Raw genomic sequence first — 26,765 nt, forward strand, 5'->3', positions numbered from 1 at the left:
GATCAGACAGTTGGAATATTCTTTTTGGAATACCACCAACCACAGGTAAGGACTATCTGATCAGCTTGATCCAACAATGTTTTCATATCCATCCAGCTGATCGGCTTCTGTAGTGTTCAACACTAATGCCGTTACTGGCCATCAAAGCATAAAAAAACGACCCCCCCCCCCCCCCCCCCCCCCCCCTTTCATGCATTCATGATGAAACGATACCTATTATATACATTTGATTTGGAAATAGCGTGTCCAGGCAAGAAACGCCAACGCTTATAGTAGGATTCCCGTTGCGCCCTGTAACTCGCTTCCCAGGAATTATCCTGGATCACTCTGAAATTATACTTATATTCACCACGGGATAATGCGCGAACGCATGCATGAAAAAATTATCTCTCTTTTGCATCTTGGACGGAAGAAAGTCACTAGCAAATTACCATAGTATTGTCCCCATAGCTAGAATATAGATATAGCTCTCCAAACAATAGATAGAACGGGACCAGGCTAATCCCTGGCGCTGAATGAGTTAAGAAAGGACAAAATGTAATTAAAAGTTTGAGATTTGTGACTGATCTCAAAATGAGATTAGATTCAAATGTATTGTTATTATACAGCACAAGTACAATACACATTCCAACCAGAGTGGATAAATAAATGTATGGAGAAACGGCTTAGTGAGGCAGCCTCAGCGCACGAGCGTGTACACACACATACTGTATACATGCGAAATTAATCGTTCCAGCAAAGTAGGCTTCTATAATTCGAATGACTTGTTTTATTAGGTACTATAGTAGTAAGTCCTACTGTAGAACATGACATAATTAGCATGACATCTCATTTAGTAATGTCAATACTGAACGACTACGCACTTGTCAAGAGCCAATCGCACAGTAGTTCATTATTGACATTACTAAATGAGATGTCATGTTCTACAGTAGGACATACTACTATAATACCTAATAAAACAAGTTTTTAAAGTCGTATTTGGGGGCAATTGACCAATGGTAGGCTTTTTTTTCTTTTTCATCTGGGTAAGAGTGCTCTCGACCACTCTTAAAATGTGGTTTTGCCTAAGAGAAAAGCTAGGTCCTAGGTCCCTGAATCCCAGGTAATAATAATACATGTATTTTATATAGGTAAGAACAAAATAAGAAAAAATTATAGTTAAGAGGACATCTGTTATTATATTGCTTTGTGAATGAGGCCCAATGTGATTTTGGTCTTCAGACCAGAAGCCATCCTAAAACTAAAAAGTCACCAGGTATCGTCATTATCCCCCCATAGAGCCTTCATGTATTCCCAGTGCTACTGTGCATGGTTTATGCATGTACACATGTCATACCAGCTCAGAACTTTCCAGGCCAGCCTCTAGTACTCAAGGTGGAAAAACATCCACATACACTGCTGCCTCAGGGGGAGTCATGACTGGCCATAATCATGTTTGCTGGGCTGCCAAGCGAGTGCTTACCTGACCCAAAGCCAGTCTGTTTACCTGACCCAAAGCCAGTCTGTTTACCTGACCCAAAGTCAGTCAGCTTACCTGACCCAAAGTCAGTCTGTTTACCTGACCCAAAGTCAGTCAGCTTACCTGACCCAAAGTCAGTCAGCTTACCTGACCCAAAGCCAGTCAGCTTACCTGACCCAAAGTCAGTCAGCTTACCTGACCCAAAGTCAGTCGGCTTACCTGTCTCCCACTCCGGTAAACGTCTTGTCGCCACCACAACTTCCTCAACTTATGACAGCAGTCGTTGTCTTGGTCACATGGTGCGTTCATGGTCACTGTGGAGGTGAGAGGACCTTTCTATTATCAACAGGCTGTGGATGTTCACACAAGATACTCGTCACTCAAACCACAGAACCACCCCTGCTGGCTTAGGTTTGAATTGCACTGGTACCCTCCTGTGTCTCTTCTTGGGAAACGGGTACTCTCTCTGTACCCATGATGTGGTTATAAATACACACAGCAGTGCAAATAACGTGCAGAAACATCCAGAACTACCATGTAGCCTACCACACAGACGTCACATTGGCCAATCATGGCATCATGGAAGGATTTGTCTATGATCCTCCAGCTAAGTACTGTACTATGTGCTTATCATGATCACGGTTAACTAAGATTCTGTTTGACCATGTAGACTCGACCACACACATGCACACGGTCATGTGGAATATGAATTAAATAACTAGCTGAGCCTTAGTGGAAAGGAAGTAGATCGGCCACGAGAAAAGCCATCGTCGATGCCCTGCAGAGTGAATGGACATCCTCGCAGAACATGTGTGCACTCGTTGGACTGTAACGGTACACATTATGTATTTAATGGTACCAGGTATATTGGCATAGGCCTATTTGTACTGTATAGATAGAGGCCTAGCATGGAATGTGTGTGTGGTTCTCTCTTCCAGTATGGCTGCTTGTAACAATTTGTAACTACTTTCAAAAGAAAGTGCTGAATTTGTGTGTGGACACGCCGGTTTACCAGATAGAATAATAATTATGTTTTTGTTTATATATATATATATATATCTCATATATATTATAATTCTCATATACACAGCAACCATTGTCTTTTCCATTGCTATGTACAAAACAATGGTTGCTACAGTATATTGCAGGCACCCATGCTGGAAGAAAGACTCTATGTCCCGGGTATCCAGACAAGCCCCACTGTGTGTTTTACCTATTCATTACCAAACGATATGCAGCAGGCACAGAAGCCTAATGTGGATGATGCCCAGAGCCCCACACACATTCACCATCCGAAGGCCTCTTGTAGATATTGATGCAGGTGTCAGATGGACCAACGGCTAGAGGCCAGCGTTTCCAAGCAACCAGGCTGAAAGCAGGAAGAGGGGAGAGTAATGTGATCATCCTGAGTAAAGCCTGCCCACACTGACTCTGTTGCCACTGTTTGCATATCTTATCATCACATGTTACACCCATAGCCCCCTGTCATCTGCCCCGTTTACCGCCTTGACTTGAGAGATTCAGTGCAGATGACTGCTGTTTTCATCCTCACAAGCTTTTAAATGGGGGTATTCTTCCCCTTGGGAGGTCAGATTTGTAGAGATATCCTTTCTTCCCCTTGAGAGGTCAGATAGGTAGAGATATCCTTTCTTCCCCTTGGGAGGTCAGATAGGTAGAGATATCCTTTCTTCCCCTTGGGAGGTCAGATATGTAGAGATATCCTTTCTTCCCCTTGAGAGGTCAGATAGGTAGAGATATCATTTCTTCCCCTTGAGAGGTCAGATAGGTAGAGATATCCTTGGGCGAGATGGCATCAAAAACAGGCTACAGGCTGAGATTGCTAAAAATATGTCGTCTTTCTATTAAGACATAATGTGGCATCAAATCTGCTCAAGATGTCTTCTTTTTAAGATTTGAGTGGGTTAAAAAGTAGATGCGATCTTCTAAGGACTGAAACGTCTGCTTTTTAATACACCATTTTTGCATTTGAGCACTTTTTTAGTTTGATAGCACGGGGCTTAATAATAATAATGATGATAATAAACCTTATTTGTATAGCACCTTTCATATAAAATTGCCATAATTATTATGAAAAGAGTCATTCAATTAATAGAAAATACTATTTCTGCATCAATCTCAGCATGCAGATTGTTTTTGAGGCTGTCTAGCTCAAGGACAGCGCAGGGGGAGGTGTATCTCTGCCGACGCTGACCTCTCAAGTTTAGTCTCCTATATACCAACTTACCCAAGACGACCTCTTGCCCCCAAGTATTACCACTGGTGCGGTATATCATTCTGACTGTTGTCCTCTGAAATATTCTGTCCCTTCCAGTCCATCTCCGGTTGGTAATGACATTATTTACCGGCTGCCATCCAAGGATGTATGATAATGGCAGCGTTGCTGGGACCACCGTTCCATGACATCACAGTGTGCATTTGATTGTATTATACATTCAACACTAAGCCTGTGTGTGTGTGGGTCCAACGTTTCAAATGTAGTCCTTTCCACCCTGTTCCCATGGCTGCAGTGTGAATAGTCAATCAAATCTAAGTCTTTTTTTTTGTAGAGAAGGCCTTTACAGCTGGGTCATAGATACATTTACTTTTACATTTAGTAATTTAGCTGACACTTTTATCCAAAGCGACTTACAGATTGTGAAGAACAGGAGAGGTACATCTCTGGCAGCTAAGGGTAAGTGGTATAGTATTGTTCATCAACTATAGTATCAAGCTTGAGTGTTACACTCTGAGTGCATATAGTAGTATAGACATATTAGCGTGATAGGTCGTAGTATAAGTATAGTAGCATAGTAATAGGGTACATAATAGTAAAAACAGTAAGAAGGTTAGTTTTATTTATTTATATATTTTTTAAGATATTGTTTGAAGATGTGTGTTTTTAGTCAGGCAGACAATTGGCCGGGTTTCAGCTGTCTGTGGAGCAAGGACTGAGAATAGCCTGCTCCGCTTTGATGACCCCCAGGAGCTTGGATAAGAGTGTGTGTCTCAGGCGGCTAGAAGATGCAGAGTGTAGGGGTCTTGAGGGTGTGTAGTTAGAGACCATCGACTGGAGGTAGGAGGGAGCTGTTCCCTTCGCTGCACAATATGCCAGGTCAACGACCTTGAAGCAGATTTGTGCTGCAAAATACAAGTGGCCTCAGCCTGTCCCTCAGTATGATCTCTCTTTTACTAGCTATTGTGACCAGAAGAAAGTCTACATAAAAACTTAAACATATATAAAGTCAACCATTAATCCACTGGACCAGCAATCCAAAAGAAATTGGGGTATTATTATTTTGTTTTAATAAACAGAACATGCTGTGAAAGTGTAAATTGTAAATGAGCATATTCATCCATGGAAAGAAGTTAAACACACTTTTAGTGTAAGGGGGAAAAAAATATAGCCTGCACATTTTTCTGAGAGGTAAGGATCTACTTCATACAAAAAGGGGTTTAAAGACTTAAAACTGTATTTTTAAAATCAAACATAAAAAATGGGAAATGGCACGTTTTAGTATAATGACATAGACTCTCCTGTTTTATTTTCTATTGAGCTGGTAGAATGGTCTGTTGAAGTAACCATGCCAAACCAATTAAACCAGTTTAACTGGAATTAATTAACAGGGTATTTAAATGTCCTTATTTCTGGTAGTGAGTAAGGGAGATGCTAATAAAAGCCTTAACATATAGCTAGCCTATATGAGCAGACTTGTCTATATGATATCATTTAAACTCAATGAAGCCAATGCCACTCATCACCAACAAGGCAGCAAATTAGTTACAAGTTACAAAATTGACACTGCATTGTCTACCCGCGTCTACAATATTAATATTTACTCAATTCATGGTATTTTCCCCTAAGACAGTACTTCTATGGCCATGCTTCAAGAATGATTGGTCATTTGGAGCGCTTACATTATCCTCCTGGAGACCTTTATGCGTCAACAGCTTTGGGTAATCATTGATAGATTTGCTACCAGGCCTTGGAGAGGAGCGGCGTGTGTACTGGGGCACAGCAGCTGGGTAACTGCACTCCAGAGAGCACAACATCTCAACCCGGTAAATCATGACCAATCTCTTAATTGATATTCAGAAATTGAACGTTCGAAGTACATTTTCAACTGCTATGTTGTTTGGAGAGTAACACTATAGGCCCAGATCAGATCACTGTCTGCAAGCAAGTTGCCACAATGCGCGTTTTCCTCTGCTTCTTGACATGTCTAATGTTTACCTCTGAGAGGAACAAAGCAGATGGAAGACCTGACGCTGGGTTGAAGACCTGGGGCAGATTCAGTAAGCTGCCCTATCCGGGAGACAAAGCGTTCCTCTATGAGACCTTCCCTGAAGGCTTCATGTGGGCGGTGGGCACGGCAGCTTACCAGGTGGAAGGCGCGTTTGAGAAAGACGGCAAGGGGCTCTCCGTCTGGGACACCTTTACGCGCGGCAGGACCCGCATGGTCAAAGGGGACGTTGGGAGCGACAGCTACCATAACATCGACGCCGACATCCGCGCGATCAAACAGCTCGGGGTCAGCCACTACAGGTTCTCCCTGTCCTGGTCGCGGATCTTTCCCAACGGCACCCGTGAGAGTTACAACGAGGTCGGCACCAACTATTACCGGACGCTCCTCCGGAGGCTGAAGGAGATCCGCGTGCAGCCCGTGGTCACACTTTACCACTGGGACCTGCCGGACAACCTCCAGCAGACCTTCGGCGGGTGGAGCAACCCTGTGCTCGTGGAACTTTTCAAAGACTATGCTGATTTCTGCTTCCAAACTTTTGGCGATGATGTGAAGTATTGGATCACGATAGACAACCCATTTGTCGTGGCCTGGCACGGGTATGGGACAGGAGTGGTTGCACCCGGGATTAAGAATGACCCTGATCTCCCATTCCGTGTAGGGCACAACCTGATCAAGGTAACCTTGAAAACCTTTATTATTATTATTATTATTATTATTATTATTATTATTATTATTATTATTATTATTATTATTATTATTATTATTATTATTAATAATAATAATAATAATAATAATATTATTATTATTATTATTATTATTATTATTATTATTATTATTATTATCATCATCATCATATATAGCCTACATATAATTTTTTTTAATTAATTAACATACTACTAATTTTATTCTTACTCATGCTTTTTGTGAACATGTGTCTCTAATGTTAGAAATAAGCTTGTGATATTTTTTATCTTTTATAAGCTTTTATCTTGGTGATTTTCAAACATCTCTAATAATATCTGCAGACACACCTCTTGTTTAACCCTATCATCAACCTTTCCTGGCCCCTTGCATTTCTTCTTTGTCTCGATATCCTCGATTCTATTCCATCTCCATCTCTCATCTCTCTTTTACCAACTGTTTTGCTTGTGGCTTTGCACCAGCATCCCTCTTTAAAAAAAATTCACCAGTGGAATCTAAGCTACTTCTTTCCTATTTTAGGTTTGCCTGGTTTAATTGGGTAATAATGCATGTATAACCTCAAACCTGTATTGAAAAATCAACTTTGTTAAAAAATTAAAAACACAGAACAATAACGAACAATCTCTTTGGCTTCAGAAATGTGTTTTCCCAAGTCTTGGGAATCAGGGGGGGGGGGGTTAGATTTGATCCAACACACATCAGAAACTATTAAAAACATATCAAAAAACATATTATATGTAACTAATATGTTTCAAGTTTCTTTAATAGTTGTCATACAGAAGTACAGAATACTTTTGTACAAAATGCTTCTTACTGTTGCGCTCCAGAGACTGTGCATGACAAGATAAGTATGAAATAAAAACATAGTAAAAATTAGAAGTAAAAAAAGAGGTCACAGTGTTCAGTTTAGACATATGTACAATGTTCGTAGACGTAGTTACCATACAATATACAATACTGTGCAGTGTACTAATATACAATTCTATATAGTGCAAGGCATAAATGGACGAGGTGCAGTTTAGGTACAATTCACAGTAGGTGTACGAGTTGTAGTGCAAATCCTTTATCAATAAATATAAAGTGTAAGTGTGTTTGTGTGATCTAAAGTGTGGAGAGTGGGTGCTGCAGTGTGTTGTTTGTTTGAGTGAGTGTGTGCTTGTGGGTGTGTGTGCTGTGTGCATTTGATGGTTGTTGCATAGTGATTATTGTTCGTTTAGCGATTATTGTTCGTTTAGCAGCCTGATGGCCTGGGGATAGAAGCTCCTTCTGAGTCTTTCTGTGCTCGCCATAAGACTCCGGTATCGCTTGCCTGACGGCAGCAGTTCAAAGAGGCAGTTGTTCGGGTGGCTCGAGTCCTTAATAATTCTCTTAGCCTTCCCCTTGCACCGCTTGTTGTAAATGTTCTGGAGGGTGGGAAGCCCCCCTCTAATTGTGCGTTCGGCTGAACGTGTCACTCTTTGTAGTCTGCTACGGTCTTGTGCAGTGCTATTCCCAAACCAGGAGGTGATGTTGCCGGTCAGGATGCTCTCTATTGTACATGAGTAGAAGTTCCTAAGGATCTTCTGACTGACTTGGAACTTCCTTAGGCGCCTGAGGAAGTAGAGGCGTTGTCGTGCCTTCTTCACAACACTGTCAATGTGTGTGGTCCATGTCAAGTCCTCGGATATGTGGGCTCCGAGGTACTTGAAACTGTTCACTCTCTCAACTGGTGCCCCGTCGATGCTGAGGGGGCTGTAGTCCTTGACCCCCGACCTCCTGAAGTCCACAATCATCTCTTTTGTTTTGCTGACGTTCAGGGAGAGGCAGTTCTCCTGACACCACTGTGACAGGTTCTCTACCTCTTCCAGGTAGGCCCTTTCGTCGTTGGCAGAGATCAGGCCCACCACTACTGTGTCATCAGCAAATTTGATGATGGTGTTGTTGTTCCGCTGTGCTACACAGTCATGTGTGTACAGGGAGTAGAGGAGGGGGCTCAGAACACAGCCCTGGGGGGCCCCTATGTTGAGCGTGATGGATGAGGAGGTGCAGTTGCCGGCTCTTACCACCTGGGGTCTGCCCGTCAGGAAGTCCAGGACCCACTGGCACAGGTCATAGTTCAAGCCCAGGTCCCTGAGCTTGGCTATGAGTTTGGAGGGGACTATGGTATTGAATGCTGAGCTGTAGTCGATGAACAGCATTCTCACATAGTTCCCCTTCCTCTTGTCCAGATGTGATGCTGCTGTGTGCAGCACATGGGCTATGGCGTCCTCCGTGGACCTGTTGGGGCGATATGCAAATTGCAGAGGGTCCAGGTTGATGGGGAGGGAGGAACAGATGTAGCCCTTCACTAGCTTCTCAAAGCACTTCATGGCTATGGAGGTGAGGGCTACAGGGCGGTAGTCGTTGAGGCAAGCGGGCGTAGATTTTTTGGGTACAGGGATGATGGTGGACTTCTTCAGACAGGTGGGGATGACGGCCTGTTCCAAGGACAGGTTGAAGATGTCAGTGAATACCGGGGCCAGTTGGTCGGCACAGACTTTTAGGACGCGGCCGGGGATGCCGTCCGGTCCTGCTGCCTTCCAGATATCCACTTTTTTAAAGATCCGTCTCACCTCATGTTCTGTTACCCTGAACACTGAGTCTCCATCAGCAGACCCCCCCCCCCCATTGCCGTGGTTTGTAGGCTGGTGTTGTTATTCACAGCCTCAAACCTCGCATAGAAGGAGTTGAGATCATTTGCTAAGGAGATGTCACTGTTCAGTTTGAGGGGGGTTCCTTTGTAGTCTGTCATTGTTCTGAGGCCCTGCCACATGCCTCTAGAGTCAGCCTGTTCAAACTGAAGTTCAACTTTATCCCTGTAACGCCGTTTTGCCTCTATTACTGCTCTCCTGACGTTGTATCTTGCCATCTTGTGTTCTTCCATGTTGCCTGTCACCAGCCCGGTGTTGTATGCTGATGTGCGCACTTTCAGAGCCTCACGGACGGATTTGTCTACCCAGGGCTTTTGATTTGGGTAGATATTAATTTTGGTGGTGGGGATTATTACTTCTACCTGAGTACAGACATAGTCAATCACCGTTTCGGTGTATTCGTTAATATTGGCTGTGTTATCACGGAATACACTCCATTCTGTGCTTCCCAGCACTGCTTGGAGTGACTCCACTGACGTCACGGCCCAACGCTTAACCTCTCGCGAGACCACCGGCGTTCGCTTGAGACTCTGTTTGTACTTAGGCAAAAGAAAAATTGCAGCGTGATCGCTTTTACCGAATGGACTAAGAGCCTGTGACTTGTACCCATTCTTAAATTGCGAGTATACATGGTCTAATATGTTCTAGCCTCTGGTGGGACAGGTCACATGCTGATAGAAATTCGGCAGCACCTTTTTAAGACGCGCGCTGTTGAAATCCCCCAAGACCAAAATGGCCGCGTCAACGTTAGCTGCCTGGAGTTTGTTTACCTCGTCGTGAAGTTTTGAAAGTGCGACCTCAGTGTTCGCGTGTGGTGGAATGTACACTCCGATGAGGATGATGGACGTTAACTCTCTTGGGAGGAAGAAGGGTCGACATTTTATCGTGATAAACTCCAGGTCTGGGGAGCAGTGGTTAGACATTTCCTTTGTGTTGCCTACATCGCACCACTCCTTGTTTATCATGAAGGCAATGCCGCCTCCTTTCTTCTTTAATGACTCTTCTGCCGTCCGGTCTTTGCGGAGAACGAAGAAATGGTCTGCCGGTTCTATTGCGTGGTTCGGGACATCTGGACTCAGCCAAGTTTCTGTGAAACAGAGGACGTTACAATCCCGAATGTCCCTCTGGAATTGGATCCTTGCTCTGATGTCGTCCAATTTGTTTCCTATCGATTGCACATTGGCCAACAATATGCTGGGCAATGTGGTTCTGTGTCGTTTGGACCTCAGTCTGTTCCGGACCCCGGCTCTCTTTCCTCGTCTTCGCGGCGGCTTCTTGGCGTCTTGGCCATGGCCGGCATAACAAAGGATCTCGGCGGGCCATTTCTGCTGTTCAGCGATCCGATCCAGAGAGCAATCCAAACGGTAAGTTTTTCTTAATCCAATGTCAATGATTGACTGACGGTCATACACATATAATGCACCAACAGTTGGTGCAAATAAAACTCCTAATACTATAAAAATTAACAAAATAAAGCACAGTCTCGTCGGAGCGATCAGAAAGGCAGCCATCAGAGCGGCGCCAGTGTAAGTATATTAGTTTTATAAAGGCTCCAAAAAGACACTGCTCTTCCAAGCTGGATTGCAGAGCTTCTGGAAAGCGCTATACTGGATCAACACCATGGTGGCCCCCACACACAGTGAACCTCTCTCTCCCTCTGCCCCACCTCCCCCAGGCTCACGCGGCGGCCTGGCACCTGTACGACCGCCACCATCGACCTCGGCAGCAGGGCAAGCTGTCCATGGCGCTGGCCTCTCACTGGATCAAGCCCAGCCGCACACGCAGGGAGAGCCTGAGGGAGTGCCAGTGCTCCCTGGACCACGTGCTGGGCTGGTTCGCCCGGCCGCTGTTCATCGACGGAGACTATCCACCCTGCATGAAGCAGAGACTGGGGGCGAGGCTGCCCTCCTTTACCCAGGAGGAGAGTCACCAGGTGAGGGTACAGCGTTGGGTTTACGTCAGCTGTTCCGTGTAGTAAAATACCCACATTCGTTCAACTCTGTAAGCGAGTGGATTTGAACCTGCAGGACCATCCACAGGTTCAGATCCGCACTAACCAGCTGAGCTAATGGGTCAGACCCGTTAGCAGGTGCTGGTTGACTGTGACAGACTCATCCGTAGTTTAGGCTACAGTCTAACAAGTCCTCCTATCAACCCCCCTCTATCTTCTACAACTGCCCTCAACCACAACCCCAACCAAAGTATTTCAATATTAAATTATTCATGATTTTGTTGTTTGTTACTTACTAACTTACTTACAACATTGCTGAAAGGATATGTTATTATTGTGCTGAGTGCAATAAAAGTAATGCACATTCTTCACCAAAGAAATGTACCCCCCTCCTCAAATAATTACTTAAAAAAAGATTTGATTAGGTTTTTTGAAAGCATTCTGATTTGATAAGCAGATTCAATATCCTGGATTCAGATTGGATGAGAATACGTTTCAAACCCCACCCTCAGGTGAGGGGCACGGCAGACTTCTTCGCTCTCTCCCATGGAGCAGCTCTCAGCTTCCATCTGGTCAATGACAGCCTCAAGTTCGGACAGCTGGAGGATTTGGACCTGAGGATGCTACTATACTGGGTCAGCGCTGAGTACGACAACCCGCCCATCTTCGTGGTGCAGAGTGGATGGTAGGTTAGGTTGTTGTTGTTGTTGTTGTTGTTGTTGATTTGTCACTTGCGCACTTGTGTCGGCTGTGCTGAGTTGTGTGATGTGGAGGAGGTGTAATCTGGCAGAGCCACCGGGAGTTGTTCTGTTATGTTGGGTCTAATTCATTGTGACAACCTGTTGTGTATCATTGTGAATTTTGTCATCATTAACGTTACTACCCAACACAGGTATGTGCTGGGAAACACCAAGACCGAGGACCCTAAACACATGTACTATCTGAAGAGTTTCATTGTGGAGGCACTGAAGTGTGAGTAATGGTCCACTGAAAGAAAGAGTCAATAAATCGAATCTCTATATTATAATATTTCCTCATGTTTAACAATCAGCAAATTTGTTCGATTCACAGCGTTTGAAAAAGCCAGATTTACAAACCGTTTCACCACAAGATGGAAATCTATTGAGTCAAAGAGGTCAATTTTGAACTTTCTCACTAATGATCCTTTGAAGTGAAACCTTATCTCTGTTCTCTCTCTCTCTCTCTCTCTCTCTCTCTCTCTCTCTCTCTCTCTCTCTGCGTTTTGCCCTCAGCGATCAGTGTGGACGGTGTGAATGTGATTGGCTACACGGCCTGGTCCCTGGTGGATGGCTTCGAGTGGCACAGGGAGTATGGGATCCGACGGGGCCTTTACTATGTTGACTTCAACACACCCGACATGAAGAGAGAGCCAAAGACATCAGCAACCTTCTACAGGTTTTTACATTATTATGACCTCAAGTTCAAGTTTCAAGTTTCTTTATTAGTTGTCATACAGAAGTACAGAATACTTTTATACAAAATGCTCCTTTCTGTTACGCTCCAGAGACTGTGCTAGACAAAAAAGATAAGTATAAAATTAAATTAAATAAGTATAGCAGTATAAAAATAGAAGTCACGTACGTAGACACAAGTGTTCAATATGTACAATTATGTACAATGTTCAATGCAAGTAGAAGTAACTGAGTTACCATACAATATACTATACAATATACTAATATACAATATACTATATAGTGCAAAGCAGAAATTGGATGAGGTACAATTTGACCTAGCTTGACCTCTAGGATAATCACGGCCTAGAAACTAGAGACCCGGGCCATTCAGAGGATGCGTGTTGTAGATCAAGATAAGAAAAATAAAAAGTGTTTGTCTTACTGAATTGAATACTTTTTGCTGGAATGTCCATAGACGGTATTGATTCCTCAGTGATAAGCAGGGGTGTAAAAAGTACCCAGATATTATACTTAAGTGAAAGTATGGGTACCGTCTCAAAATCGTACTCAAGTAAAAGTCACTAAAACACACTTGAGTAAAAGTAAAAAAAAGTTTCTACTTTTCTAAAAAGTAAAAGTAAAAACTTTTTTACTGACTGTCTATTTTTCTGATAGCATGTGTTTAATCAAAGATCCCCGCTTTCTAGTCTTGCACAAGGATGGGTATGGGCGGATTAATTTTCCATCAATTTTTGGATTTGATTGGCTGTTTTTAAATAAAGTGCGGCCGCAGGATTAATAACGTTAACGTTAGTTCGGCCAGAGAAACAAATATACTAATAAAAAATGTAAGACCTCCGAGATTTGTACTTTGTACTAGGTCTGCATTTTAAAGTAAGGAGTAAAAAGTATGTTTTTTTTCTCTGAAATGTAATTGAGTAAAAGTACCTAATAATACTAATAATAATCGAGTAAAGTACAAGTCCCCCAAAACAGTACTTAAGTGTTGTAACGAAGTACAATTACTCAAGTACTTTACACCCCTGGTGATAAGACACCACCAGCACCACCACCACCACCACTAAAGTGATTAGCCTATAGGGGGCGCTAAATCCTGCTTTCATTCATCCGTCTTGAGCACAATGCTTTCATATCCACATATTACAATTAGGCTACAGGTTAGGCTACAAATTAGGCTACAAATTCTTGATTTCAACAAGCCCTATCGCAGACACCGCACGTACGATTGACATTCAGTCTTCGGCTATCCTTGTGCTAAAATCTTGCTTCCAGAACAACTATCTACATAAACCATATTAGATTTCTGGACATTTTGCATTTGCAAAAAACACATGTACAATAAACACAAACACAAAATTGCTGTACTGCAAGAGCCTTGAGTTCTTCCCAAAGTGTCGATCACCTCACTACTCTTCAGAGATATTTTCACTGAAGCTGCCACATGATCAGCATTCTGCACTTTGCTCAAGCTGCTGTCCGTACAAGCTGACTGAAGACTACTGGAATCTACTGCACAGCATAAACAGAGTCAATCTCAGTTATCTTCAGTCGGCTTGAACAGACAGGAGCTTGACCCCAATGACTTTTGTATTGGTTTGTGCTGCTGGTGCTGATGTGAGGGACAGCATGGACTGTGGTGAGAAAGGACTGGTGAGAAAGGACTGTGGTGAGAAAGGACTGGTGAGAAAGGACTGTGGTGAGAAAGGACTGTGGTGAGAAAGGACTGTGGTGAGAAAGGACTGTGGTGAGAAAGGACTGTGGTGAGAAAGGACTGTGGTGAGAAAGGACTGCTGAGAAAGGACTGGTGAGAAAGGACTGTGCAGAGAAAGGACTGGTGAGAAAGGACTGGTGAGAAAGGACTGTGCAGAGAAAGGACTGTGGTGAGAAAGGACTGGTGAGAAAGGACTGTGCAGAGAAAGGACTGTGGTGAGAAAGGACTGCTGAGAAAGGACTGGTGAGAAAGGACTGTGGTGAGAAAGGACTGTGGTGAGAAAGGACTGCTGAGAAAGGACTGTGCAGAGAAAGGACTGTGGTGAGAAAGGACTGGTGAGAAAGGACTGTGGTGAGAAAGGACTGGTGAGAAAGGACTGCTGAGAAAGGACTGTGGTGAGAAAGGACTGTGGTGAGAAAGGACTGCTGAGAAAGGACTGTGGTGAGAAAGGACTGGTGAGAAAGGACTGCTGAGAAAGGACTGTGGTGAGAAAGGACTGTGGTGAGAAAGGACTGCTGAGAAAGGACTGCTGAGAAAGGACTGTGGTGAGAAAGGACTGGTGAGAAAGGACTGTGGTAAGAAAGGACTGTGGTGAGAAAGGACTGCTGAGAAAGGACTGTGGTGAGAAAGGACTGCTGAGAAAGGACTGCTGAGAAAGGACTGTGCAGAGAAAGGACTGTGGTGAGAAAGGACTGGTGAGAAAGGACTGCTGAGAAAGGACTGTGCAGAGAAAGGACTGCTGAGAAAGGACTGCTGAGAAAGGACTGTGGTGAGAAAGGACTGCTGAGAAAGGACTGCTGAGAAAGGACTGTGGTGAGAAAGGACTTCTGAGAAAGGACTGCTGAGAAAGGACTGTGGTGAGAAAGGACTGCTGAGAAAGGACTGCTGAGAAAGGACTGCTGAAAGGAGTCTCTCCTGTCGGCCGCGTGGCCTAATGGATAAGGCGTCTGACTTCGGATCAGAAGATTGCAGGTTCGAGTCCTGCCGCGGTCATCCCTTTTTCAGGGCGGCGCGGTGGTGCAGTGCTGTTGCCTCACAGCAGGAAGGGCCTTTCACACATTCACCCTCTGTTTACCTGGGTTTTCTCCAACTACGCCACTTTCCCCCACACCATAAAACACATGCATGCTACTGCCGTTAAAACCGGAGGCAGCACTGTGTGACTGCCCACTCCTCCTAAAATTGTTAGGATGGGTCAAATGCAGAGGACGAATTTCCCCAAGGGGATTAATAAAGATACAACTTAACTTAAATTAACTGATAAACATGGGCGGCTGATTGGCACAGTGGGCAAGGTGCTCGCCTCTAACGCAGGAGACGCTGGGTTCGAGCCCAGCTCTCGGCGTTGCTACCGGCTGGCCGGTCGTTCATACTAACACAATTGGCAAGTGTTAGAGGGTGGGAAAGCCGGTGGGTGGGGATTTGACGTTGTGGACAGCGACTCCTACAGGTCGGTTTGGTGACGCCGGTGTGACGGAAGCAGGAAGTGACGGGGGCAGCGTGAGCCTCCCACGCGTTACTCCTCGCCACTGAGAGTTCGAGCTGCTGCGGTGAAAAGATGCGACAGGCTGCCTCCTCGTGTACCGGAGGGGACACGTGATGCAAGGCTTCTGTCCTCACTACAACCGTCCTGTGGGAGGCATAGTCTAGCAACGTTCAAGACAGGGGAGGGATGAATTGGATATACGAAATTGGGATGGGAGAAAAAAACAAATAGAAAAATGGGGAGAAAAAGTGGATAAAAAAAGAAATGAACTGATAAACAACATCATTGATAAGCGGCAAATATGGCTAGGGTTCCAAAATGTAGAACTATCCCTTTAACAATAACACCCCTGATCTGGGCTCATCCCTGCAGGAAGCTGATCCAGAGGAACGGTTTCCCTGAACTCCCAGAGAACAGACCGGCCCAGGGCCTCTTCCCCTGTGACTTCGCCTGGGGAGTGTCTGCCAACTCCATACAGGTGTGTGTGTGTGTGTGTGTGTGTGTGTGTGTGTGTGTGTGTGTGTGTGTGTGTGTGTGTGTGTGTGTGTGTGTGTGTGTTTCTGAGAGAGAAAGTGAGAGAGAAGAAGAGAGAGTGTGTTTGTATTTGTGTGAGGGTGGGAGGTGTGTGAGTGTGGTCGTGCGTGAGTGTGTGTGTGTGTGTGTGTGTGTGTGTGTGTGTGTGTGTGTGTGAGTTGGAGGCCTGGTGGTGATATGAGACACAGAGGACAAACGGTAGTGACCCCAACAAGAACATTTTAAGAATAATTTACTAGGTATTAACTTTGGACCATCACAGTGGTGTAAGAGGTTCATATCGTACTGGTCTAACAGAACGTATTCAAATGTTTATCAATGTTTTACCTCAGTGTCCATACAATATCACATATATCATGGATATAATGTATAGATAGTGTATATTGTATTTATTGTATATACACTATATTTTGGCCACAACAGCTCATGGTTGTGGCCACGCATGCCACAACCGGAAGGTTGGAGATCTCCTTCTAGAAGTTCCACAGAAGTCCACAACCTGGGTGTCATACTGGACTCCACCCTCTCATTTCATTCACACATCAAATCAATAACCAAATCTGCTTTTTTCCACTTCAAAAATATATCCAGACTCCGGCCATCTCTCCCTGACTCCGTAGCAGAGACACTCATTCACTCCTTTATCACCTCCCGTCTGGATTACTCAAACTCAGTTCTTGCAGGGCTACCCAGCAATGCCCTGAACAGGCTGCAATATGTAAAAATAAATCAGCTGCTAGGGTTCTCACCCGCACCAAGCCCTGGCACCACATCACTCCCACCCTCATCCACCTCCACTGGCTTCCAGTCAAGTCCCGCATCAACTTTAAGATCCTCCTCATCACCTACAAATCCCTTCACTCCCTTGCCCCCCGGTACCTAGCTGACCTCCTCCATCCCTACATCCCACCCCGGAGGCTGCAGTCCTCTGACTCTGGTCTCCTCTCCATCTCCACCACCAACCTGCGCACTGTCCGTCCCAGAGCCTTCTCTGTTGCCGCACCCACCCTCTGGAACTCCCGCCCTCCAAACATTCCGCAACGCTACATCCCTGGACTCATTCAAATCACAACACAAATCTTACCTCTTCACCAAATGACGATAACTGACTACAAAGTCAGCGGCCCCTCAATCGGGAGTGCCGACGCCTCTCTCGCGGATCAACTCAACTCCTTTTATGCGCGGTTTGGTGCAAACAGTGAGCTCACCGGCTAGCTCACCGGCTAACGATGTCACTGACGCGCCGGCCGCCGTGGAGGGGGGGGGGCATCTGTGGGGGGGGGGGGCGGGGGGGGGCGACACAGTGTGAGAAGAGCATTTATGAGGGTGAACACCAGGAAAGCTGCAGGCCCGGATGGGATAACAGGACATATACTTAAGTCCTGTGCTAACCAGCTAGCCCCAGTGTTCACCACCATATTCAATCTATCCCTGGCTGAGTCCGTGGTACCCGCCTGCTTCAAAGTGTCCACTATAATCCCTGTACCAAAAAAATCCTCTCCAGCAGGCCTTAATGACTACAGACCGGTGGCACTCACCTCTGTGGTCATGAAATGTTTTGAGGATTACATTTGTGCCTCCCTCCCCAGTGATATGGACCCTTTGCAATTTGCATACAGGTCAAACAGGTCCACTGACGACGCGGTCTCCCAGGTACTACACAACACCCTCTCTCACCTTGACAGCCAGAAGGGGGGCTATGTGAGACTGTTGTTCATTAACTATAGCTCAGCGTTCAACACCATAGTCCCCACCAGACTGGTGGACAAGCTGATTGAGCTGGGTCTGAGCTCCGCTCTGAGCGGCTGGATACTGGACTTTCTGAGTGAAAGGCCTCAGGCGGTCAGGGTGGGGGGTCAGACCTTCAACACCATCACCCTGAGTATCGGGTCCCCCCAGGGCTGTGTTCTCAGCCCCCTGCTGTATTCATTGTACACACATGACTGTGTGGCCAGGTTCAGCTCCAACTCCATAGTGAAGTTTGCGGACGACACAGTGGTGGTGGGGCTGATCTCTGATAACAACGAGAAGGCCTACCGGGAGGAGGTTGATGTACTGGCACACTGGTGTCAGGACAACAGCTTGCTCCTGAACATTTGTAAATCCAAGGAGCTGATCGTGGATTTTAGGAGAACACAGCAGGGGACACACACACCACTGTGGATAAACGGGGCTACCGTGGACAGGGTGAGCAGTTTTAAGTACCTGGGGGTCCACATCTCAGAGGACCTGACATGGACAACACACATAGACTCAGTCGTAAAAAGATACTCCAGTCCTTCTACTCCGGAGCTGTAGAGAGCATCTTGACTGGAAACATCACTGCCTGGTATGGAAACAGCTAGGCACAGGACAAGAAGGCCCTACAGAGAGTGGTGCGCTGCAGGACTTATATAACAAGAGGTGCAAATCCAGAGCCTGCAGAATAATGAAAGACCCTCACCACCCCAACAACAGCCTGTTCAAGCTGCTGCGGTCAGGCAAACACCTGCGCACACCAGCAACTAGGACAGAGAGACTTCGGCTCAGCTTCTTCCCCCAGGCCATCAGAGTCTTAAACACTGAACTCTCCACACACAAGTACACATGAGCACACACACAACACACATACTGTATACACTCACACACTACTGTAACAGTCACTTTAGCACACACACACACACACACACACACACACACACACACACACACACACACACACACACACACACACACACACACACACACACACACACACACACATGCTGCACACACTCACACTCAACGGTCACTTTACACAATGGAAAGGTCACTTTAAAAAAAAAGAACAGGAGTGGTTCTTGTATAGTAATAGATGGATATAGCAAGATAGCATAAGGATATATAGTATAACTGTATATTGTATAGTATATTATTGTATAGTAGCATACATAGCTTAACACTGTATTGCACTATCGCAGGACCTTAGCATGTCTTTTACCATGCATTTTTTTTATTTTTTTTTTACTTTTATGTACATCATACCTGTTATGTCTTATTACTCTTATTACTTGTATTATTGCACAATCGCTGTGGGCATGACCACCCGCATTTCACTGTATGCCTTGTATGCCATGACAAATAAAACTCTTGACTTGACTTGAATGTATCAATGACTCTGCCTGACTTCCCTCTTTTTACCAAATTGTTCCTCTGATTTCCTTCGCCTTAGTTTGCCCCCCTTCTCTGTTAAGCGCATTGGGTTTCCCATTTTCTAAAATTACATTTATCTTTTAATATTCTGATTTTGTATTGTTAATGAAAAGATGATTTGGCCGTCATTACTCTCTCTACCCCTATCTGCATAGGTTATAACTTATAACACATGACGGCAGTTTGAACCCACACAATCCTCGTGGGTTAAAGTCCAGTTCAGAAACAACCATTGATTACTGGATCCTCTCTTCTCTCTTAATGATAAACCACATAAACTCACACAGCCTCTCTCGCTGTGAGCTAAACAACACAAACACTGATAGCCCACTCGTATTGATTCCTTTCCCCTCTGCCTTTATTTGCGTACGTAGGTAAACGCGATGCATGCATGGCAAGTGAGAATTATGGGTAGATGATCGTTTGTTTATCTTTTTATCTCTTTTATGTGTAGGTGGAGACCACCCCCACCCAGTTTGCTGACCCCAGTGTGTACCTCTGGAACGTGTCCAGTAACGGAGAGTTGAAAAGGCTGGAGGGGTTTAGTGCGCCGCCTTTGCGCAGATTCCCACACTGTGCCGATTATGCCACCATCCGCCAGCAGGTCTGTGTGTCTGTATTATCTTTAAAACACATATACTTTATTAAATATGACAGTGGAGAGGAGCCAGGCCCATGTACTGTAGTAGGTGTCCAGAATTCAAACAGAGGCAGAGCCAGAAATAGCCTTCATTGTTTACTTCCCCCCAGTGACACAAGGCACAAATGAAAAAAAAAAAAAAAAGCAATACTGGTTACCACTGGAGGTGATGTCAAACAGTTGTCATGGAAACGTATGTTTTACAGCCAAATTCCAGTGCAATCATTACAGCCATTACAAGGACTCCACTCTGAAGGTAAGGAGGCGCGACGATTTCCTGTTGACACGAATGCCGTTGGACAATGATTGTTTTATTCATGTATGTGACTTTGACAGAGTTTTCCGTTTGGGAGGGGGGGGGCCAAGGCCATTATGAATACTATAAAATATATTCATATATTCACACTGCAGAGCTCCAATTTCCATTTTTTATGCACAAAAGTGACTTTTTGAGCGTACATGCTCTTCATCATACTCATAATGAGTTCATCAGTTGAACTCACTTGACTTGTCACCTGCTCTCAGGTGGAGGAGATCTTGACTTGTCACCTGCTTTCAGGTGGAGGAGATCTTGACTTGTCACCTGCTTTCAGGTGGAGGAGATCTTGACTTGTCACCTGCTTTCAGGTGGAGGAGATCTTGACTTGTCACCTGCTTTCAGGTGGAGGAGATCCGACACGTGGGCGTCAGTCACTTCCACTTCTCCCTCAACTGGTCATCCCTGGTGCCAACGGGTCATGTGGCCCATCCTAATGCCACCCTACTGGGCTACTACCGCTGCTTCACTCACCAGCTGCTCCAGGCCAACGTCACGCCTGTGGTCACTCTCTGGCACCACACGCACCAGCGCTCCAGCCTGCCCGCCCCGCTGGACGCCGCCAACAAGTGGCTCAACAGGTAGATACTGTGTAGAGCTACTGTAGATACTGGAAATCTAACATAGAATTCTAGAATTCTAACATAGAATTCTGAGAAAACTTCCAAAAACCCTTTTTAGCCTAAAATCCCACCTGTGAGATAGAATTCTTTAGAACTGAACATTCTAATGATGATACAATAATGGCCACAGGCCACTGAAAGACATGGAATTCTAGAATTCCAAGATAGCACCCTTATGGTTTATCCGGTATTTGACGGCATTGGCCTCGTCTGTCCCTCAGGGAGACTCCAGAGGCCTTCGCGGACTATGCCAGGCTGTGTTACCGGGAGCTGGGTGCCCACGTGAAGCTATGGATCACCCTGAACGAACCCAACGACGAGGTCGTGAGCTACCAGGAGGCTCATCAGATGCTGCGGGCCCACGCCCTGGCATGGCGCGCCTACGACCAGGAGTTCAGACACTCACAGGGAGGACAGGTAAGAAGGACAAGCACCACCAAAATATATTGAATGAAATATAATCCGGGGCGCCCAAGTGGCGAACCATGTAACGCGCTGCGTGGCGAAGCGGCCGACCCGGGTTCGATTCCCGGACCCGGCGTCCTTTGCCGAATGTCTCCCCCCCCGCTCTGTCTCCCGTTCTTCCTCTCTCTCTCTCTCTCTCTCTCTCTCTCTCTCTCTCTCTCTCTCTCTCTCTCTCTCTCTCTCTCTCTCTCTCTCTACCGGACTGCCCGGTAGTAAAAAGCAATAAATGCTAAAAAATGTATCTTAAAAAAAGATATATATAGTCCCAACATATTGATATTTTAGCCTTGTACTAGAATTACATTATTATAATTAAAATGTACAGTGTTTTGTCTGTGCTTGAGAAGTGGCATATGTGATGTAATTTTGACAACAATTCCAAAAAAAATTACTTTTAACCCTTTCAAGCGTACCAATGACAAAATGACCCACTGGGTTCCAGGTGTCCCTGGCCCTACATATGGACTGGGTGGAACCAGCCTTCTCCTTCAGCCGGGAGGACGTGGAACCAGCCAAGAGGGTTCTAGACTTCCGCATTGGCTGGTTTGCAGAGCCTATCTTCGGTAGCGGGGACTATCCACTGGGCATGAGGAGCTGGCTGCGACAGCTCAACTCTCTTGAGTACAAAGACTGCTTTTACCCTGATCAATCTACCAGTGTACTGTACCACAAGGCATTTAAGATTACATTTCACAGACACTGCAGTGCAAACGCTTTATTGTTTATAATCACCTAGTTTATATTGATATTGAAACATTTATTATTATTATTTTTTTTAATGTGCAACATCCTCCTAAATAGTATTGTCCCGACTATAAATCCACTGTGACTAACAAGGAACGTTGTCCGTGTCTCTGCAGCTTACCAGTGTTCAACGAGGAGGACAGACAGCTGGTGAGAGGGACCTATGACTTCTTTGCCATTAGTCACTTCAGTACCAAGCTGGTGACTCACGCCAAAGAGAACTCGTAAGACAACATTCCCTGTCTAGTTTTGAACCCTGTCATGTGTACAATAATGTGACAATGGCTACTGGTAATTGAAAGCTATGGAGATCTAGACGTGCATCTGAAATGGTTAAATGAATTCTAAAAGATTCCAGTATAGACTACAGAAGTGACGTTCCATTTGGCCCCGGGCTCTGGTTCAGAAGCTCCTTATACTTTAATACAATGGAGACTGTGTGCTATTTTGCAGTAAACAACTATACTGAAAACCCTTATTCAGTTTTTACATTTTCTGGACAGTGAAGTTGTGAAGTGAATCTAAATCATCACTTGGAGTGTGAATGTGATATATCACAAGAAACTCCTCAAGGTACTCAACCTCTACTGTCTTTAACTATGAGTGAACACAACACTAACGTACTATCTTTAGATAATACAGTTTTAAAACATTGTTCCTCTGAAAACTTAAAACAGACATATATGGTTCTACAACCTGCTGCCATGTCGCAGTCAGTTGAATACTTGACGGTGGCTGGTGACTACTTCTTGGGAAATGTAGTCCATTCATAAAAAACGTGTAGAACTTCTTAATTTCAGCCATAAAGGAATACACAATTATCGTTTTCAGCAGCAGCAACGGCCTGTTACTGTACTGAAACCCATCTCCATCCCTGTAGGTACACCTACTCAGCCATGCTGGAGGTCCAACACATGATAGATACCACGTGGATCATGTCTCCCCAGCCTGTGGTGCCCTGGGGCCTGAGGAAGGCCCTCAACTGGGTGAGACTGAGATCACACCCGACTGCTCTGTTTCATCCAAATATAGATAGTATGGAGTATTGTATGGAGTCGAAAAAACTCTTTAAGATCCAGTACAATGGGTTTTAATTCAGTCACTACTTATTCTGGACTGTTAATGTCATGAGTATACATTTTATTTTATAAGTATACTACATTTTCAGATGTATTTTTTTGATTTGTCATAAGTGTTTTAGGTCACCCTCTTTGAGCACCGCCCACTCTCAGTAGGCTGAGGGGCCGTGACCTTCTGTTCACTAGACGTTCTTGATTGACAAGGTGGTATCCTTTCAGCACCCAGCTAGATGTGACTGATGGGCCAATCAGAGCAGCTAGATGTGACTGATGGGCCAATCAGAGTAACCTTTAATGGATATATTTAATATTTCAAAGGAAGCAGATTGGATATCAGAAATGGCTTGATTCTGTTGATATCCAGGGGGATAGAGATCAAAGTCATTTTCACAATAACAAAAGTTCTAATATGGAAACAAGACGGGATCCCATGTAGTCAAGAACTAAAACAGGAAGAAAAATACATTAAAAAGCCTTTATTGTGCCGCGGCTACATTGTTTTTAAAAAGCCATCATGTTTCCACCAGCTGGTCTTCATCGGGTCATAATAGGTTGCTACAGTACTTGTTCACCCTTTCTTTATAAAAGGGGTCATCATGACAGGTGCTCAATTGTACAACATTGTACTCACTAAAGCGCCTAGTTGAACTCTATTGCAACAGTTCTCATGTTTTGGGTAATTTTATGTCAACATACCTTTTGTTAAAAAATTATTGAAGATCAACAAGATTGAAAAACATTTCATTGTACTGTATCTGTAAGACATCTTCATCACCAAAATGTCTGCTTTGTGTCTATTTTAAAATGTTGGGGTCAAGGACTTCCATGCAAGTTTCATGAATCTGTTGACTCCAAAAGTGCAGATATAAATACTGCTGTATATTGCTACGCAACAAATGTCTCTTCTTTGCTATCTCAGCAACCTGGCTAACTTAGAGGTTGGTCGACTGAGATAGAGAGTAACACACGCTCCTCCGTTATCTAAGGTGAAGGAGAGGTACAGCGATGTCCCCATCTATGTGATGGCCAACGGTGTGGAAGAAGACCCAGCCCACTTCAAAGACAGCCTGCGAGTCTACTACCTGTACAACTACATCAACGAGGCCCTGAAAGGTCAGACAGCATGTTGACTACAACAACACGTTCACCTGGATCACTGCTGTTAGGCAGAAAGGTCAGACAGCATGATGACTACAACACGTTCACCTGGATCACTGCTGTTAGGCAGAAAGGTCAGACAGCATGTTGACTACACAACACGTTCACCTGGATCACTGCTGTTAGGCAGAAAGGTCAGACAGCATGTTGACTACAACACGTTCAGCTGGATCACTGCTGTTAGGCAGAAAGGTCAGACAGCATGTTGACTACACAACACGTTCACCTGGATCACTGCTGTTAGGCAGAAAGGCAAGTCACAAAGCCACAAATGTTTTTCAGGAATTAAAAGGACACATTCAATGTTTTCGACTATTTTATATGACTTCCTTGAATCGGTGGAACATGGTTGTTATATTTTCTTTTTCGTAAAGAAACTAGTCTAAAGGGCTTCTGACGAGCTTAATTATTAGACATGCGTTCAGCTCACTCAGCCCTGGATAGATGGTCAGCTGACTGAACTCTCTCTCTCTCTCTCTCTCTCTCTCTCTCTCTCTCTCTCTCTCTCTCTCTCTCTCTCTCTCTCTCTCTCTCTCTCTCACACACGAAAAGATACCCATACATTATTATCATATTTATAAACTTTGGTCTAAATTATCTAAATTCCTTGGTATCAAAGTTAACTTTTGTCTATACTTGACCATGGTGTCACAAATAGGCGTCTCTGGTTTTATTGGCCACAAACTAAACAGGCTGAGAGAACCACTGCTCTACACTACACACACGTCTGTATACCGTATACACAGTACATACTTATAGCTGACACAGCTGGAGGTAAAGGTACACTTTCTCACCACTAGGTGGCGATGACAGCCCACACAAAAAAATCGAAATGTAACTGCATAGAATCGAATAGAATAGAAATACTTTATTCATCCGAGGGAAATTTGGCACTACAAATCGCTCACAGTAAACAGTAAACATTTAGGTAGACAAAACAAGTCACGAATGAAGAATAAAATAAGCCTAAGAATAAAAATACCCAGCTCCGGGATATACATTTATACATTCTAATATAAAGTATACAGTAAAATATACAGAAATCTACAGTAAGTGTACAGTAAGTGTAATATTGAACAGTGTTGTTATGTATACACATTCTAATATAAAATATACAGTCAAATATACAGAAGTCTACAGTAAGTGTACAGTAAGTGTAATATTGAATATTGTAAAATATACAGTAAAATATACAGAAGTCTTGTCACATATTGAACATGCTTTCTCTCAACCCCCCCCCTACCTATGCATCACGCCTCACCAGCATGCATTCTGGATGGAGTCAACCTGAAGGGATACTTTGCCTACGCCCTGAGTGACCTCAGAGACCCGGGCTTCGGCCTGTACGGCCACGTCCAGGACGAGGTCATCGTCAAGGCCTCGCTGTCCAACTACCGGAACATCATCCGGCACAACGGCTTCCCCATCCAGGAGGCGGAGGCCCAGCGCTGCCCCAGCCGGCCCCAGCCCTGCCACGGGTGCCACGTCCTGGCCAAGAGGACCATGGTGGGCTTCCTGACTCTGGTGGGTTCCGGGGTGCTCATCACCCTGGGCCTCATCATCTATTACGCAGCCAAGAGACACAAAGAGTGCTATTGATGATGAAGGTGATTAGGTTATAGGTTTAAAAACCACTTCAAACTTTGTAGTATTATATAAGTGAGCTGACGTTTATTTTTTTTTCATTTTCTTTTCTAATTTGTATATTATATTAAAAGATGCATATGAGGCAAACTGTCGTTTTTTTTATAACAGTTATTTTTGGTCTCAGTCGTTGCAGTGGCAGGTCGCTGTCACTGGTGTAACTAGGACACAGTGGGATTTGCTGTGGGATACACACTCTGTATGTACTCCCCTTAACTAGTTCCCACACTTACAGGTCAGAATTAATACTAGGTCATTGAATAAAAGTCACTTAAAGTTAGTATTATCTGGTAGAAATTTGATGTTTATATTGGTAACACATCAATGTCACAAGACTTATATTGTGCACTTTTATACTGTAACTCTGAACCTCAACTCTCGACATCTACTCTCTGTAACTATGAATGATCATCTTCACATAATAAAGTTTGAAAATAAATGTCTTCTGAAAACTTAAACTTATATGGTTCTTTGCCTGAGGTGCTCATTCTAACCTTCCAAACTCCCCATGGAACTCTATGGGAAAATTGAACAGGAGGAAATCTGTTTAAATTACTCTCTGATATTTGAGGCATAGTAATGGAAGGGCTAAGATTTTGAGCTGCCTTACAGGCGCAGGGTCTGGACATCTAGGCAATAATAATTCCTCACTGTACCAGAGTCATGTAGCCTACTGTATGCTGTCATTTAAATTTTTTTAATGCATTGAGATACAGGTGGCTGCATTTTGGGC

At 44.5% G+C, this 26,765-nt stretch overlaps 1 protein-coding gene across 1 annotated transcript; it reads left to right on the top strand.

Annotated features, from left to right (window-relative positions):
- Positions 1-5,649: 5,649 nt before the first annotated feature.
- Positions 5,650-25,987, top strand: kl (klotho; the record flags this gene model as incomplete). The annotated part of the gene is made up of 14 exons (XM_084320410.1): positions 5,650-6,378; positions 10,750-11,007; positions 11,538-11,710; positions 11,918-11,997; positions 12,279-12,441; positions 16,031-16,136; positions 19,818-19,967; positions 20,665-20,900; positions 21,164-21,359; positions 21,850-22,028; positions 22,268-22,375; positions 23,032-23,137; positions 24,217-24,343; positions 25,653-25,987. The coding sequence occupies 14 exons, from the start codon at positions 5,650-5,652 to the stop codon at positions 25,985-25,987; spliced, it is 2,946 nt and encodes a 981-aa protein (XP_084176536.1).
- Positions 25,988-26,765: the final 778 nt, after the last annotated feature.

This window comes from Notolepis coatsorum, assembly GCF_963971535.1.
Source record: "Notolepis coatsorum genome assembly, chromosome: 8".
NCBI lineage: Eukaryota > Metazoa > Chordata > Actinopteri > Aulopiformes > Paralepididae > Notolepis > Notolepis coatsorum.